The sequence below is a fragment of the Mustela lutreola genome, chromosome 12, assembly GCF_030435805.1.
Source record: "Mustela lutreola isolate mMusLut2 chromosome 12, mMusLut2.pri, whole genome shotgun sequence".
In the NCBI taxonomy this organism is placed as follows: domain Eukaryota; kingdom Metazoa; phylum Chordata; class Mammalia; order Carnivora; family Mustelidae; genus Mustela; species Mustela lutreola.
In genome coordinates, this window is record NC_081301.1 from 6,071,504 (window position 1) to 6,086,315 (window position 14,812).

The 14,812-nt window shown below is 57.2% G+C and overlaps 1 protein-coding gene across 1 annotated transcript; it reads left to right on the top strand.

The window, feature by feature from the left end:
* Positions 1 to 324: 324 nt before the first annotated feature.
* Positions 325 to 11,654, top strand: PTGES (prostaglandin E synthase). The gene is made up of 3 exons (XM_059142578.1): positions 325 to 675; positions 4,227 to 4,309; positions 11,002 to 11,654. The coding sequence occupies exons 1-3, from the start codon at positions 547 to 549 to the stop codon at positions 11,249 to 11,251; spliced, it is 462 nt and encodes a 153-aa protein (XP_058998561.1). The 5' UTR covers positions 325 to 546; the 3' UTR covers positions 11,252 to 11,654.
* The last annotated feature ends 3,158 nt before the right edge of the window (positions 11,655 to 14,812 follow it).

A 14,812-nucleotide genomic window follows, 5' to 3' on the forward strand; every position in this document is an offset into this window, starting at 1 on the left:
TCGGGTATGGTAACATCATCCCAGGTCCTGAGGATCGGGGAACGGACATTTTTGAAGGGCCAGTATTCAACGTACTACAGAAAAGCAAAGTCACGTCAAGGGAGGTATGGCTGTGGTTCCTATGTCCAGGCTGAGAGTGGGGACAGATGGCGCAGTGCTCATGCCGACCACCCGCCCTGACTTGGGAAATGGGCATAAATCAGCAACATCGACCGCCTGTGGCCAGGCGCCGAGCTTTGTCACACCCCCAGAAGGCGTGCACAGCCATAAACCCCCACTTCAGAGATGAGGAAACAGATTAGAACGCATTTAAAAGTTTGCATCTGGAGCGCCAGGCCGGACGAGGGACACCTCGCAGCGCTCTTCTCGCTTCGCCTCTCGCCGCGTCGGGGTGGGGGAAGCGGCGGGCTCGCTGGGCGTGGGCGGCTGCTGTGAGCGCAGACGGGCCGCCGGGCCGCCGCCGCTCTCTCCCGCTCCTCCGCGGCCGGACCCACAGCCGCGCGCCCGCGCTGCCGTCTTCCCCAGCGGTCCCGCCGGCCCTCCGGGATGCCTCCGCCTGTCCTGGCGCTGGTGAGTGGCCAGGCGCTCCCAGCTTTCCTGCTCTGCGGCACGCTGCTGGTCATCAAGATGTACGTGGTAGCTATCATCACGGGCCAAGTGCGACTTCGGAAGAAGGTATGCCGCCTGGGGACCCCGATCGCCACATCCCCACGTGCGCTTCTCACTGCCCCGCCGGAAAGGTGTGCGGCTGGGGCCCTTGGCCGAGGTGTTTCCCCGGCCGGAGTGTGGGGGACCTGGGGGGGAGCTACCTAGGGGCCTCTCCCAGTCCTTTGGGATGGCAGGTTCTGCACCTTCCTGTCGTCTGTTTTAAGAGCATTTACTCACTTTCTGGGCCTCCAGGTGGGTTCTGGCTGTGAGCGCGCCGTGTCTACCGGGGCTTAGAGAGAAGCCGGTCCCGGAGGGCGGAGCCTGACAGCGTAAAGCCTCTCTCCGAGCTGGCAGCTTCCCAGCACGGGAGATCTGATATTTGGGTATTTGGGTGGAGTGGGAACTAGCGACACAGGAGTCCGAGAAACCCATAAGTGGAAATTCCCAATTCACTGGCAAGGGCGCTTCCAAAGCCTCTACAGCCTCCAGGGGCCGGGTCTCGGCCAGACGCCACTGGAATTTTGTTTTTTAAAAGGTTTTATCTATTTATCGGAGAGAGAGGGAAGGAGGGAGAGAGAATGAGTGGGGAAGGGGCCGAGGGAGTAGGCGAGGCCCATCCCCCGCTGAGCCAGCCCAGGGTTCTCGCGTCCCAGGACCCTAAGAGCACAACCCGAGCCAGTCAGATGCTCAACCAACTGAGCCACCCAGAGGCTCCTCCATTGTAATTTTCAAGGAGGAGTCCCCACCCCCCCGGAGGTTCCCCCCCCCCCCCCCCACTGATCCGAGTCCCAGAGCCAAAACAACAATGCAGAGGCTGAGGTTTGAGCCCTGGGGGGGGGGGGGGGGCGATGGGCGGGAGGGCCCATTCAGAGATCAACTCCGCTCTCTCATTGGACAGCCGGAGCCCGAGAAGTTTCAGGCCAAGCTGGCCTCTGTCCTGTTCTTCAGTAGAAGACTCGTTTCCAGAAACTGTGCCCCTTTGTCCCCTTTGTCCAGTTCCAAGGCAAGGCAAGGCTGGCTCTGGCATTGCGTGGGGGGCAGGGTGGACACCCGGGCGCCGGGATCCTGCTGGGGACTCAGACCCAGCCCCTGGCACAGGTGCAGGCCGGCTTGCAGCCGAGCAGCTACGGGGTGAGATGACCTCCAGAGGCCCACAGACGGCCCCTGCCTTCCCCGTGCCTAGGTCCATCCTGGATGTGGGGTTCAGGCACCCCACGGGGACGGCTGCATTCACCCATTGAGTCCCCAAGTCCCTCCTTAGAGCTGAGAGCTCAATCTCCACCGCGACTGGGGGGGAGGAGGCAGGAGCGACTTTCACCTTGTTTTCCAGGCCAGGACCCTGGGTTGGGAGGAGACCTTCCCTGGGAAGGCCACAAAGCAGGGTTTGAAGGGGGGGTGGAGGTGGGGGGACCCTGCTCCACAACCTGCGCGGGGGTGGGGAGGTGGATAGAGTTCTCCACAGCTGGGGATAGGGGCCCAGAGCTTCCTTTTTAATGTAACTTCAGAGATGGAGAGAGAGAGACCACAGGAAGCCTTTCTCCCTGGTCGCTGGGGAGGAGCGGAGGAAGCCAGTTTCCCTCTGGTTTCTGCTTTTGTATTCTCAACCAGGAGAGAGCCAGGGAGTCACACCTTGGAAGGGCTTGGATGGGGGCGCCTGGCTCCTCCGCCCACCCGCTTTGGGCCTGGGGAAGTCTGGAGCTCAGTTTCCTCATCTGTCACCAGGGACGTCAGGGTAGTGCCTGGAGAAGGCAGGGCCTGGCTGCAGGACAGAGCAGCAGTGTTAGTTCTCATTACTTATTAATGGTTGGGGGCAGAAGCCACATGCTCCTTCGTGGGAAAGCGTCCAGAGCCCTGCCCCACCACCCCCACCATGGACCCTGAACTCCAAGAAAGCTCCCTGCGGAATGCTAGGACCCCCATTGAAGGGACCCAGTGCTGAGCCATCCCGATCAGTGATTCCAGGACTGAAGGGCCTGTGGAGAGGAATACTGGGCACGGGCTCTGATCCTCATTCACTTCTGGGCTGGGTCAGGGGCAGCCCCAGGGGGTGGGTAGGGAGGCACAAAGCAGCCCTCAGGGGCAGAGGGCCCCAGGGCTCATGAGTCATAGACGGTAGGAGTGGCCATCAGACTAGCAGGGCAGAAAGCCTGGGGCTGAGATCCAGGCTTGGGGTCAGAGGTCAGAGGTGCACGATCCCTGGGCTTGGGCCTGCCTCTGTTGACTGAAGTGTGAACTTAAGTCTCTGCCGTCCACAGACCATTCGGGGAGCGCCCTCCTCGTGTGCGCCCGGCCCTCCTGGTGCCGGCATCGTGCAAAGGCGTCTCCAGTTCTCTCCTTCACTCTCCCCATAGGAAATGAGCTCCCTTTGATTCAGAGTTCCCAGAGGAGTAGCTGAGGCTCAGGGAAGTTCAGAAATGTGCAGCTAGGGGCGCCTGCGTGGCTCAGTTGGTTGAGCATCTGACTCATGATTTTGGCTCAGGACATGATCTTGGGGTCGTGACATTGAGCCCCATCTTGGGTTCCATGCTTGGTGGAGTCTGCTTGGGATTCTCTCTCTCCCCTTCTGCCCATCCTCTCACACCCGCCACACACACACACACATACACACAAGCACACACACACACACATATATGCACACGTGCTTGCTCTCTCTCAAATAATTCTTTAAAGGAAATGTGCAGCTAGTCAGTACAGAACTGGGGTTCTCTGCCCTCGACTATCAAACCCTTTCATTTCCCTTAGTTCAAAGTCCAAATTCTTAGCGTGCCTCTAGGACCCCAGCAAGTTCATCCTGGGCCTCTGTGCCTTGTTCTCTATACTCCAGCCACACTGGTTCTCTTTTTTTCAAACATGCCTGTCTTTTTCTGACCCCAGGGCCTTTGCACATGCTGTTCTGCATACCTTCAGTGCTATTTCTCCAACCCTGCCTTCATCTGGTTAATACTGTTGCATCCTTCAAAGCTCATTTTTAATGTCCCTGCCTCAGAGAAGCCTTCTCTGACCCCCAGACTTGGTCAGGTCTCCTGTGAACATTCTCAAGGCCAACTTTGTCTTCTCTTTTTTCTTCCCTTGTTCATAGGCAATTCCCCAACCAGACTGTGATTTCCCAAGGGCAGGGGCAGGAGGGCCTTTGCCTTAGTTTATTCTGGCTGCTGTAACAACATAATTTGGAATGGGGGCCTTGTAAATAACAGATTTATTTCTCACAGTCCTGGAGTCTGGGAAGTCCCAAGACCAAGGTGCCAGCAGATTCTGAATCTGGCGAGGGCCCGCTTCTGGGTTCACAGATAGCCATCTTCTTACTCTGTCCTTGCATGGCAGAAGGCGCAAGGGAGCTTTATGGGGGGGGTCTCTTTTAATGGGCAATAATCCCATTCCTGAGGGCTCCATCCCAAAGACTTAATCACCCCATGGAGACCCCCCCACCTCCTAACGCTGTCTCCTTGGAGTGTATCTTTCAACATACAAGTTTGTGGAGCACACAAACATTCAGGCCACAGAAACCCTATTCGCGGCGAGTGCCAGCTTTAGGCACACAGTGGGAGCACCAGCAGTCATTCTCGGCTGATATATTCCAGGCTTTTGCCAACCCTGAGGATGCCCTGAGACACGGAGGCCTCCAGTACTGCCGGAGTGACCAGGACGTGGACCGTTGCCTCAGGCAAGTACTGCTAGACCTCAGCCTGGCCATGGTCTGCCCCCTGCAGGCCCAGCTCTGAACCACAGGACCTGGGGGATACCCAGAGGACCCGGGTCTTCTGCCTTCCTGAGCCCCTCAGACAGTTCTGGATCAAATTTCTAATCAGTTGTGGGAAAGTGACACACGCCCATGACTCAGGATTCCAGAGCTGGAGAGGGCTGCTCAGGCGAGGACTCCATCTCCCCACCCTTGCCTCTGACCTCCGGGCCCTACCCAGCCCTACCCAGCTCTACTCTCTGATAGCCAACGCCGTGTCTCTGCACCTTCCCAGCGTGCTTTTTCCTTTTTGCCCCCAAAGAGTCAGTTTTCACCCACTGGTCCGTTCACAGGGTTGTTCCCCATCTGCTCCCAGTGGGGTCTCGCCCATGGGCTCAGCGCTATAGGATTCAGGCAGATCGCCCTTAGCTGTCTGACCCGTTCCCCTCCGATGGGCATTAAGGCTGGTCTCATGTCTTTCTCGGTTATGAACAGAGGGCATCCAAACCTCTCCCTTTGCCTTCGTGCGTGTGTGTGAATCAAACCTCAGGATGCATTCGAGCGGTAAGAAATATTGCCGAGTAGTGCACAAATCCTCCTCCACTGCTGGTGTGGGAAAGGTCTCCCCTGCCCCTGCTGCCTCAGAGCTTCCCCTTGGGAGGGGTACATGGCCAGGGCGATGGGCGAAAATGTCCCCACGTCACGTTTTGTTTTTCCTTTGCATTTCTTTTATTCGGAATGAAGTTGAACATACCACTTGGTATGCCTAGCATATCCCAGTCAATCAAACACAATGTTCCTCCTTATAAAAGTCAGAACTGCTGACCATTGCAGACAATTTGGGTCCTGTTGCAAACCCCCAGAGGGAAAAGGGAGGCCGGTCCCAATTCTAATCCCTGCTGACATCTAACACTATTTTCACCCAAGATTCTCTTTGTCAGTGTTTTTCATAAAATTAGGTATGCATCGTTTACTCAATTTGGGGGATGTGATTTTTTTTTCAGTTACTATTATTTGGTGAGCATTTTCTAGGTCATTCAATGTTACTCAAGAAATGGTTCTTTAGAAACAGATAGACAAAATCCCGTCGAAGGAGGCTCGACGTTCATTTCATGTCACCCATCCGAATGGTCCTTTTTTGGCAGTTGGCTCTAGTTCACACCGGCGGGCTGAAGAGTGAGGAGGCAGCATTTCCAGGGGAGAGGGACTGTCTTGTGGAGTTGGGGGGAGTCGTGGGAGGGTGCATGGCTGCACAAGAGCGAGACGGGAGACAAACATCACACAGTTCTCCGCGCATCCCCCTGCATCATGGGCAGAGCTGGGTGGGACGCTGTGGTATGAATAATGGAGATTCTTTTACTGAAGGAGAGTGTTTTTTTTTCTCTCTCTCTCTTTTAGTTGTCTTGGCCATTGAAAATAATTACATACTTGCGGTTTTAAAAAATTACAGAAATGTGTAAAGTAAATGGAGGAAGTAAAATTCTTTATTGTTCCACCCTTTTTAAAAATTTTTAAAAAAATTTTTTTGAGAGAGGGACAGAGGACAGGCAGGGGGTAGGGCAGAGGGAGAGGGAGAAGCTGACTGCCTACTGAGCAGGGAGCCCCATGCGGGCTTTGATCCCAGGATCCTGAGATCATGTCCTGAGCCAAAGGCAGATGTGCAATCGACGGAGCCACCCAGGCGCCCCTGTTCCACCCTTTCCAATGTAACTACAGTGTCTAGTACTTCATATGAAGTCCATCCGTCCGTCCATCTGACTGGTAGTGAGCACCTACTGTGTACAAGGACGCTGGTTGTATATTAGTGGACCAAAGCCTTACCCATGCACAAATCTATCCTGGTGACCCGTCCCCCAGCCTCCCCCTGGTGGGCTTGACTCTCCAGGGCAGAGGAGAAGGACCTGAGTGTCCTTGAGGCAGCAGGCTGCCGCGACAGGGGGTAGCCCCAGCCGGTTCTCGGCAGCCACCGAGGGGGTGTGCCCAGCTTCTCACAGGGTTCCGGGATTCTATGTAGCAGAGCTTACTTGTGACATTGGAGTGGTTACCTGAGCTTCCAAACACTTGGTTTCTTTTCAGTAGCTGTAACCAAGCCAGGGGGAGACCACAGACCCACGGGGCGGGGGGAGATGTTTCCATCTACGTGATACAATTTTTTCTTCTGATCAAAGTGACCCACTATCTAGTGTCTTGATGCTCAAAGGGCTGGAATTCAGTTCAGCACTTTTTGAGAACGTCTTACCAAATAATGTTTTATATTCACTCGGCAAGAGTTTATCGGGAGGGGAACCTGCCACGTGATGGTATTTACTGGGGACTTAGCATGCCAGACCTAGGGGTTCCTGGTCCCCTGGGGCTCCTCCTCCCCTTCCTCCTGACGTCACATAACATCGCAGCGCCTCTGGGGTGCAGAGCTCAGAATGGTCACGCATCTCATTACTCACTACCGGAGAACTGGCTGGACCCTGAGGCCACAAGCCCTGGAAGTGGGACTTAGTTAAATATTAGACCAGAGTTCCGAGGTCAGGATCACCTTTCTGCACAAACAGGAAAGCCCTCAGGTCTTGGTTCTTGGAGGATAAATCTTTCTCTCAGGTTAGCAGCTGGCCTGAGTGGATTCATGAGCTTAGCTCTGGGAGAAGTCAGGAACCAGGTTTCAAGGCAAACCAAACCTTCTACCGCGATACCTATCTGAGTCTCCTAGTGATGCGTATTCAGGCCAAATCCTGAGTCTGCGTTCAAAACTGCAGTGAGGAAGTATCCGAGTGGCCCCAAAGAAGGAAGACACACACTTGACCCATGCTTTGCCGTGTTTCTGACTACTTGCGGGGTGCAGCCCTGATCCCACTGAAGCAGTTTGTCGGGAGACGGTCCCCAGGTCGCAGTCTGGAAGTCCCGTAGATGTCATCCAACGCATTCATTTTGCATCTTTTTTTTTTTTTTAAAGATTTTATTTATTTCTTTGTCAGAGAGAGAGAGAGCACGCACAAGCAGGCAGAGAGGCAGGCAGAGGCAGAGAGAGAAGCAGGCTCCCTGCCAAGCAAGGAGCCTGATGTGGGACTCGATCCCAGGACCCTGGGATCACGACCTGAGCTGAAGGCAGCGGCTTAACCCATTGAGCCACCCAGGTGTCCCTCATTTCGCACCTTGCGGACAGTGCCCCGAGGCCCAGGAGTGGGTCAATGGCAGACAGAACCACAGGCTCCAGCCCCGGGGGTGGCGGGATGGCTGGCAAAACCGAGCCGGTGAGATGAGCGTGATCAGTCGTGTCCGGGACGAGGCTGGTGACAGCAGCGAGGCATCGAGGAAGATGGCGCGTGCATCAGAGACACAGCCCCTTGGGGACAGCAGCATTCCAAGCGCTTTGTAGACGCCAACCCCCGGGGCCTCCAGCCGCCTCCCCACGAAGGGGCTGTTGAGTCTGGTTGAGTCCCTCTGAGCCCGGGCTCTGCAGGGACGCGAGTTTACTTTACTTTATTACCTGCCTTTGAGATGCAGCAACCGCGGACCTGTGTTCACGGACACGGCCCTTGTGGGTGGCAGGGAGGGCCAGGGGAGAGGACAGACCGCAGCTGTCCCTGCCAGCCGGGGTCTCCCTCTCCCCACCGGCCACCCGCACCCGTGCCGCTGGTGGCTGCAACGTCCGGGGAGGGGGTGGGGCAGCCTGGAGCCGCCCGGAGTCCCGGCAAGCCCGGTCTAGCAGTGGGGATTGGCTTTGGGTGACTTTTATTTGAAAAAGCAGTTATTACTGGAATGACACATTTTGCCCAAGCGTCTCTCTGGTACGTGACTCCTTCCATGTCTGTCAGGACATATCCGGGCCCGAGGGAGGGGAAGGACTTCTCTTGCCTCACCTTCGATTTCCCCACAGCTCCCTGCCCCACTGGCGGCCCCACTGGCGGCTTCGCCGGGGGGTGGGGGCCCCCCACTGTGGTTTGGGACCTACCCAAGGGAGGAGGGACGACAGCTGGGTCCGCACGGGGCACTGGGAGTCAGAGCCTCACGGCTTCCTTAGTCTCAGCCACCTCTCCCCGCTTGCTGGTGACCCTGGGACCCTCTGTCCCGAACCCCCCAAGCTGGAGCTAGGAGTTGGGCTCAGCTCCACTGTTTGGTTTTCTCGGGGGGACTGCGCCTCCTCACACAGAGCAGGGGCCCCCACCTGCTGTGAACCTTGAGCGACCTACCCTCTCCTCTCCATTTGCTCTGTGGGGTTTGGTGATGACTCTGTGAACAACCTTCCAAAAACTGACTCACTCATCAGTTTTTTTATTTTAAAGAAAAGCATCTGGGGGCGCCTGGGTGGCTCAGTGGGTTAAAGCCTCTGCCTTTGGCTCAGGTCATGATCTCAGGGTCCTGGGATCGAGCCCCGCATCGGGCTCTCTGCTCAGCAGGGAGCCTGCTTCCCCCTCTCTCTCTGCCTGCCTCTCTGGCTGCTTGTGATCTCTGTCTGTCAAATAAATAAATAAATAAAATCTTTAAAAAAAAAAAAAAAAGAAGGAGAAGCATCTGAATGAATGAAAATGAATGGGATTCATCTGGTAGTGAGACTTTCCCTGAAATTTTGTGATAAAAGTGTGACAAAAATGTTAATCCAGGTGGGTCCCCAGTGGGACCACATTCTGGGACACACAAACTCCATTTTTTTTTTTTTAAGATTTTACTCATTTATTTATTTGACAGGCAGAGATCACAAGTAGGCGGAGAGGCAGGCAGAGAGAGAGAGGGGGAAGCAGGCTCCCTGTGGAGCAGAGAGCCCGATGCAGGGCTCAATCCTAGGACCCTGAGATCATGACCTGAGCCGAAGGCAGAAGCTTAACCCACAGAGCCACCCAGGCACCCCACCAACTCCACTTAAAGTAGGTTTTCCAAGGGTGTCCCTCCAACCATGTTTGGGGGACTGTTGGGACACCAAGCCCTATTCCCACAGGGGAGAGTGGCTTTAGAGGGAACCCCGCAGTGTCCTCCCTTGTTCGGACCTCGCAAGTAAGCTGAGTGACTTGCTTGTTCGGGGAGTGGGACCCCACCCCCAGCCCAGTCTCTCCCTCTCGTCCCTTCCCAGGCCTCCAGCTCTTGGGCACGGGGGAGCAGCGGCCTTCCCCCGAGCCCTGGGAGATCTGCCTGGGGCAGACTTGCTTTCGAGGCCCCCATGGTGGAGATTCAGAAAAGAAGGGCTCGCGTTGGCTCCAGGATGTGGGGACAGACGCTAACTGCCGTGTCCTGAGTTTGGCCTAAGAAAGATCCAGGCACCCCCCCTGGGTTCACGGGAGCTTGTATCCCCTCTGATGGAACCCCCGGCCCCAGAGCCCGGCCCACCAGACCCCTCTCCTGCTCCCATCCTGCCCCGCTTCCTCTCGCCCCACGGCACTCAGGACACTTAGGTCACTTAACTGTGTCTTAACTTTGCACTTGCCAGTTTTGCTCCCTGGAAAGTTCTTCCACTGCAGGGACAGCCTGTGGTTGACCCCTTATCGTTCAGGCTTTGGTCTCCTCCCTGGTCTCTGCCCCCGTCACAAGGCTGAGACCCCTCCGGCACGGGGCTGCCAATGAAGGCCTCTTTAGCTGCCCTGCGCAGCCCACCCGACTCCCTACGCCCCAGGTCAGCCCTTGCAAATGGGAGGGAAGCGGGGGACAGTGTGGCTGGGCCCGCACACAGGAGCTGCTGGGCCCGGGCCTGGCCTCCTGGCACAGCCTTCCAGCTGGAAGAGCCCAGAGAAGGGACTTTGGTCCCAGCAGAGTCCTCATGCCTCCACATGTGTGGCCTGGCCTTGGGGGAGGTCACAGCCCTGGTGCTGGGATCTTGTTTATCTTTCGAACCGGCCATCCATCGCTGGCTCAGTCTCTAATTTACCGGACTGGACCTTCCCGCCTCGCCCCAAGGAAGCTGCCCATTAGCAGGAGTCATGGAAAAAGTGAACCAGCTCTTAACAGAAGTGGCTGAGTTTTCTTTCTCGGTCATTTATTTATGGCCGGGGTTATACACAGCCCTTCCACTCCCCCCGACCCCGCACTGCCGCACAGACTCACACACTTGATCATTTTAAGCAAAACACAGCGAGAAGGAAGCAGGAGAGCATGGAGGAAAGGAAGAGCTTCACCGGTGCCCAGCGATGGGTCGGCTCCAGAGAGCGCCTACGGCTCTGTTATCATGATCCTTGAGAGGGGAAGGAAGGTGTGCTGGGGTTTAGGGGAGACGAAGGCAGGCAGGGGTTCCAGACACATGCTCTTAGACTCACCCATACCATTCAGGAGGGCCCAGGCACCTGCACTCAGGAGGAGGGTTCCCTCAGAGAAGCCTGCCCTGGTGGTAAAGGGCACGGGTTCGAGTCTGACCTAAGCTCTGACCAGCCCAGCTCTCAACCCCTGGGAGCTCCACTTTTCCCACCTGGTGGCCAAGGCCAGAGGGGGAGAAGGTGGGGCACGTGGCCAGGGCCCCGTCCTGGGGAGCCCTCAGGCTTGTCACGAAAACCCCAGCCTCAGCCTGTGGTGGCTACTGGCCCCGAGTGGGGGTCCCCGCTCCTCAGCCGCTGTCTCTCCTGCCTCTGTGGTGTCTCTTCATCCTGGCTGTGAACAGACTTGAGTCTTGCACTCCCGAGACGATCCCCCACTGGTGGAGGAGGGGTGCTTCCAGGGCAGGGAGCCCCGGCGGACCCCTGGCTGACTGCCTCCCCTTGCCTTCCCAGAGCCCACCGGAACGACATGGAGACCATCTACCCCTTCCTGTTCCTGGGTTTCGTCTACTCCGTCCTGGGGCCTGACCCCTTCGTCGCCCACATGCACTTCCTCGTCTTCTTTCTGGGCCGCATGGTGCACACCGTGGCCTACCTGGGGAAGCTGCGGGCACCCACCCGCTCCCTGGCCTACACCGTGGCCCAGCTGCCCTGCGCCTCCATGGCCCTGCAGATCATCTGGGAAGCAGCCCGCCACCTGTGACCTGCAGCCGATGCCTCCTCGGCCACCAGAAAGCTGGCCCTGAGCCGCAGTGACTGTACCTGGGGGACTGGGCATCTCTTCGAGATTGTGCTAGGCCCCGGGGACCTGGCTTCTTGGCAACCCACTAAACTTGGGGTGCTGGGTACCATGGGCCTGGGTGTGTTTGCATAAGTGTGTGCATGTACGTGTGCGCGTGTGCCTCTTGGATTTCGGGAGGGGTAGGTGATTGGACCATGTGGAGATGTCAAGATGGATAGAAAACTCCATTGTACCTTAATACCAGAGCATTAAAAACCACATTTCTTCTTTGTTGCTAAGAGTGACCAGAGAGTCAGTCCAGGTTCCTAAACTAAAGAACCCGCCAGATCCAGGCCTATAATAAAGGCAGATTTCTTAGATTCGCCCCAAGGAGGCCGGTTCTGCTTGTTCTGGGGTGGGGGGGGAGGGGAGTACTGGACATCTGGGTTTTTAAAAAGCTCCCCCATGTCCCAGTGATGCCCAGGCCTGGGAGTCCCTGCCTGTTCCCTCTAGAAGCGGGGCCCAGGGTAGGGTGTGGTTTTGCAATGGTTTTAGGGTGGGAGTTTAGTGAGGTGGGGGAGGGCTTATGTTCCTTTGGGTCCGGTCCACTCGGCCTGCGCTGCGTCCCCATTCCTTTAGTGAATCGGGTTCTCCTAAGTGCAGGGGCCGATAGGAGGCGCCCCAGGACAATTTGCTTCTCCTAAGGGCTGTCAAGCAAGGACAATGGGGCTTAAAGGACCAACCACTAAAAGGAACCTTCTGGCTCCCTCAGTATCTGCAAGGTTTGAAAACCACAAATGGGCACCCGCGTGTGTATGTCTCCTAGACTCTCGTTCTGAGGTCGGTGTGGTTTTCAGTCATTAAATGCAGTGTCTGTCCCGCTCAGCCACCACCTTGTGACATCTTGGCTGCCCGTTCCTGGGATCCACCCCCGCCCCCGCCCCAGGTTGGCCATTTTCGCTGGATAGTTTTATTAGAGTGGGAGGGGGTGCCAAGCTGACAGGATACGGTCACCGCAAACACACAAACCCACCCCATCGGGGTACATAGCCGTGCAGCGAGCACGCTGATCAGATAGATGCCCGGCCACCCCCTCACTCGGGTGAGTAAGATGCTCTATCAATTCCATTTTTACAGATGAGGACACTGAGGCTCCAGGAGGGGTCACCCGAGGCGCAGGGTCAGCTCTGCATCCGCCTGTCAGTTTCTGAAACCCTGACTCTGACCATTGTCGCCTGCTGCCTCCTTTTCCCAACTGCTGCCCCTTCTCACCAGGATCTGGGGAAGACCCTGGGCTTCCCTCTCAACCGCCAGCAGCCCCTGAACTTCTGTCCTTGGGGGCTGATGGGCCTGTTGGGTGGGGGCCTCACGGGGCCCAGGGGACCCCTGACCTCACTAGCTATATCCCCAGCTTTCCCTGCCCCCCCATCCCCCCCCCCCCCCCCCCGCCTGTCCTCCAAGCGCAGGGCTGGGGTGAATAACACTGTCCCCTGGTGGCGAGATGAGCTTCTAGTCTCAGGCGGCCTTGCGCGCCTGGAACGTCGTTGGCTAAGCCTTGGTTGAGGGCGGTACGGAGCGTCTTTTTTCACTTGATCCTTAAACAGATCCAAGCAGGGAGGCTTGACTGGTTTTTGAAGAGGGACGTACAGCTCAGAGAGGAGGAGTCGCTTGCCCAGCGTTCCTGAGCCCGGATGTGGTTAAGGACAGAGACCCAGTATGTGTTTTTATACCGTAGTGTGTTCCCTCCCTGGGAAGGAGAGGGTGAGGGGACACAGTACTCAGCGCGGGGCTGGGTGAGGAGGGCATCCGACACCCACGGGAACCTTGTAAACCGGGGGACCTGTGTGAAGCGGGTGGTCCCGCGGAGCCCCTGTGCCTTGTCGCACCATTCACCCACCTCTGTGGGATCCCCTTGGATGTGGTGTGGCTGTGGGGGCCGCAACAGTGTGGGGGGACACAGGAACAACAGTGACGACCCAAGTGCCAGCACCCTAATGGGGGAGATGGAGCAGTGAGAGCACGGGCGGGGGGCTTCCAGGGGGAGGCAGCCACTCACCTGAGAATGGAGATAAGATGGATTTGTTTGGTGGGGGGATATCCAAGCCGAGGAAACTGAGTGGCAAAGCTGAGCAGAGCTCAGTCTCTTGGGGTCTTGTGGGTGGGGCTCATCTGAGGCTTTGGGGCCATGTTGGGGATGTGAGAGGGGGATCAGTGTAGTTGGGTCTGTGTCCTAAGAGGATCTCTGAGAAAGCCAGCAGAGTGGAGTTGACAGCCAGGCAGTGGCCCTTGCTCCCCAAGTGCCGTGGACAGCACCCTGCCTGCGCCCAGGAGCGGGAGGGCCCAGGGGAGAGGCAGGTGTGAGGAGAGAGCAGGGAGGGGCCCGAGGGGCCGGCCCGGGTGCTGTCAAGGGGCAGCTGGCAGGAGCTGCAGGGGTTTGCAGGGGAAAAGGACACCCAGAAGCCTGTTCTGCTTCTGCTCCTGCTCCCTGGAGCAGGGACACAGGGACTGGACTGGGTGGACACAGTCCAGGATGGGGAGAGGGCTGGGAGCCGTCTCCTGGCAGCAGCTGACCCCGAGGCTGTACACCCAGGCCCAGGGAAGCCAGCACCTGTTTCCTATAGCAGGCGAGACAAGCCGGGCAGTTTCCTCAAGACCAGAGCACATCGGCCAAGCTGGCCAGAGGCACCGAGTGCGAGTTATCCTGCCCTGGTCTCTGTCCGCAGTCCACATGCCTGCCACCAGCCCAACCAGACTTGGGCCCCCTCTCTGGGACGGTCTCCTCCCTCCTGCCCCAGGGCTGGGGATGAGTGTGAAGTGTGGGCAGTGGGCTTTGGAGGAAGCCTGGGATGGGTGATGGCTGGTGGTCTCTGTCCCATGAGGGCCCCTGCTGGGAACTCCTGGGGCTCCCTCATCCAGTGGATTTCTTGGTTCAAGGCTTCCAAGAGCTTCCCTGGTGTGAGAGGGTTCCAGAAGCACAGGCAAATGTTACACAAGCAAGGCACAGGGCAAAAAAGCCTGATTTCATGGTCCTGGAGGTGCAGGGACAGGATCTGGGGACCCTCTGCAGAAGCAGAGCCCAATTCCCACGGGACACATAGAAGCCTCCGCGTGTATGTACATGTGCGTGTCCCCAGGAGGCCGTGTTCTCAAAAGGCTGGCATCTTCTCGACCTTCACTGTTGGTCTCTTCCTCCAGACTGTGCCCCTCTGGGAGTTGGGGGTTTGGGTCCCTGCTGTTTCCTGCTGTGCCCGTGTCCCCAGGTCTTGGAAAAGCACCTGGCTCCTAGGAGGTCTCTACGAAGTGAACGAATGGTGTGTAAAATGAATGTGTGTCTCTGTGTGTGTGTGTACATGTAACACAGATGGGGACTCAGGACGGCTCTTATCCAGTGTGGATTCCACGACAAAAAGTGTTTGGGAAGGGTTTCTTGGCACTGGGAACACGGTGTGTCATGGGTGTGGGTGGCAACAGTGGCTCACAGTGGCATCTGTGGCTCACGGGCTTGCAACCAACAGGTCAGACTGGCTCCTTTGTCATTGCTCG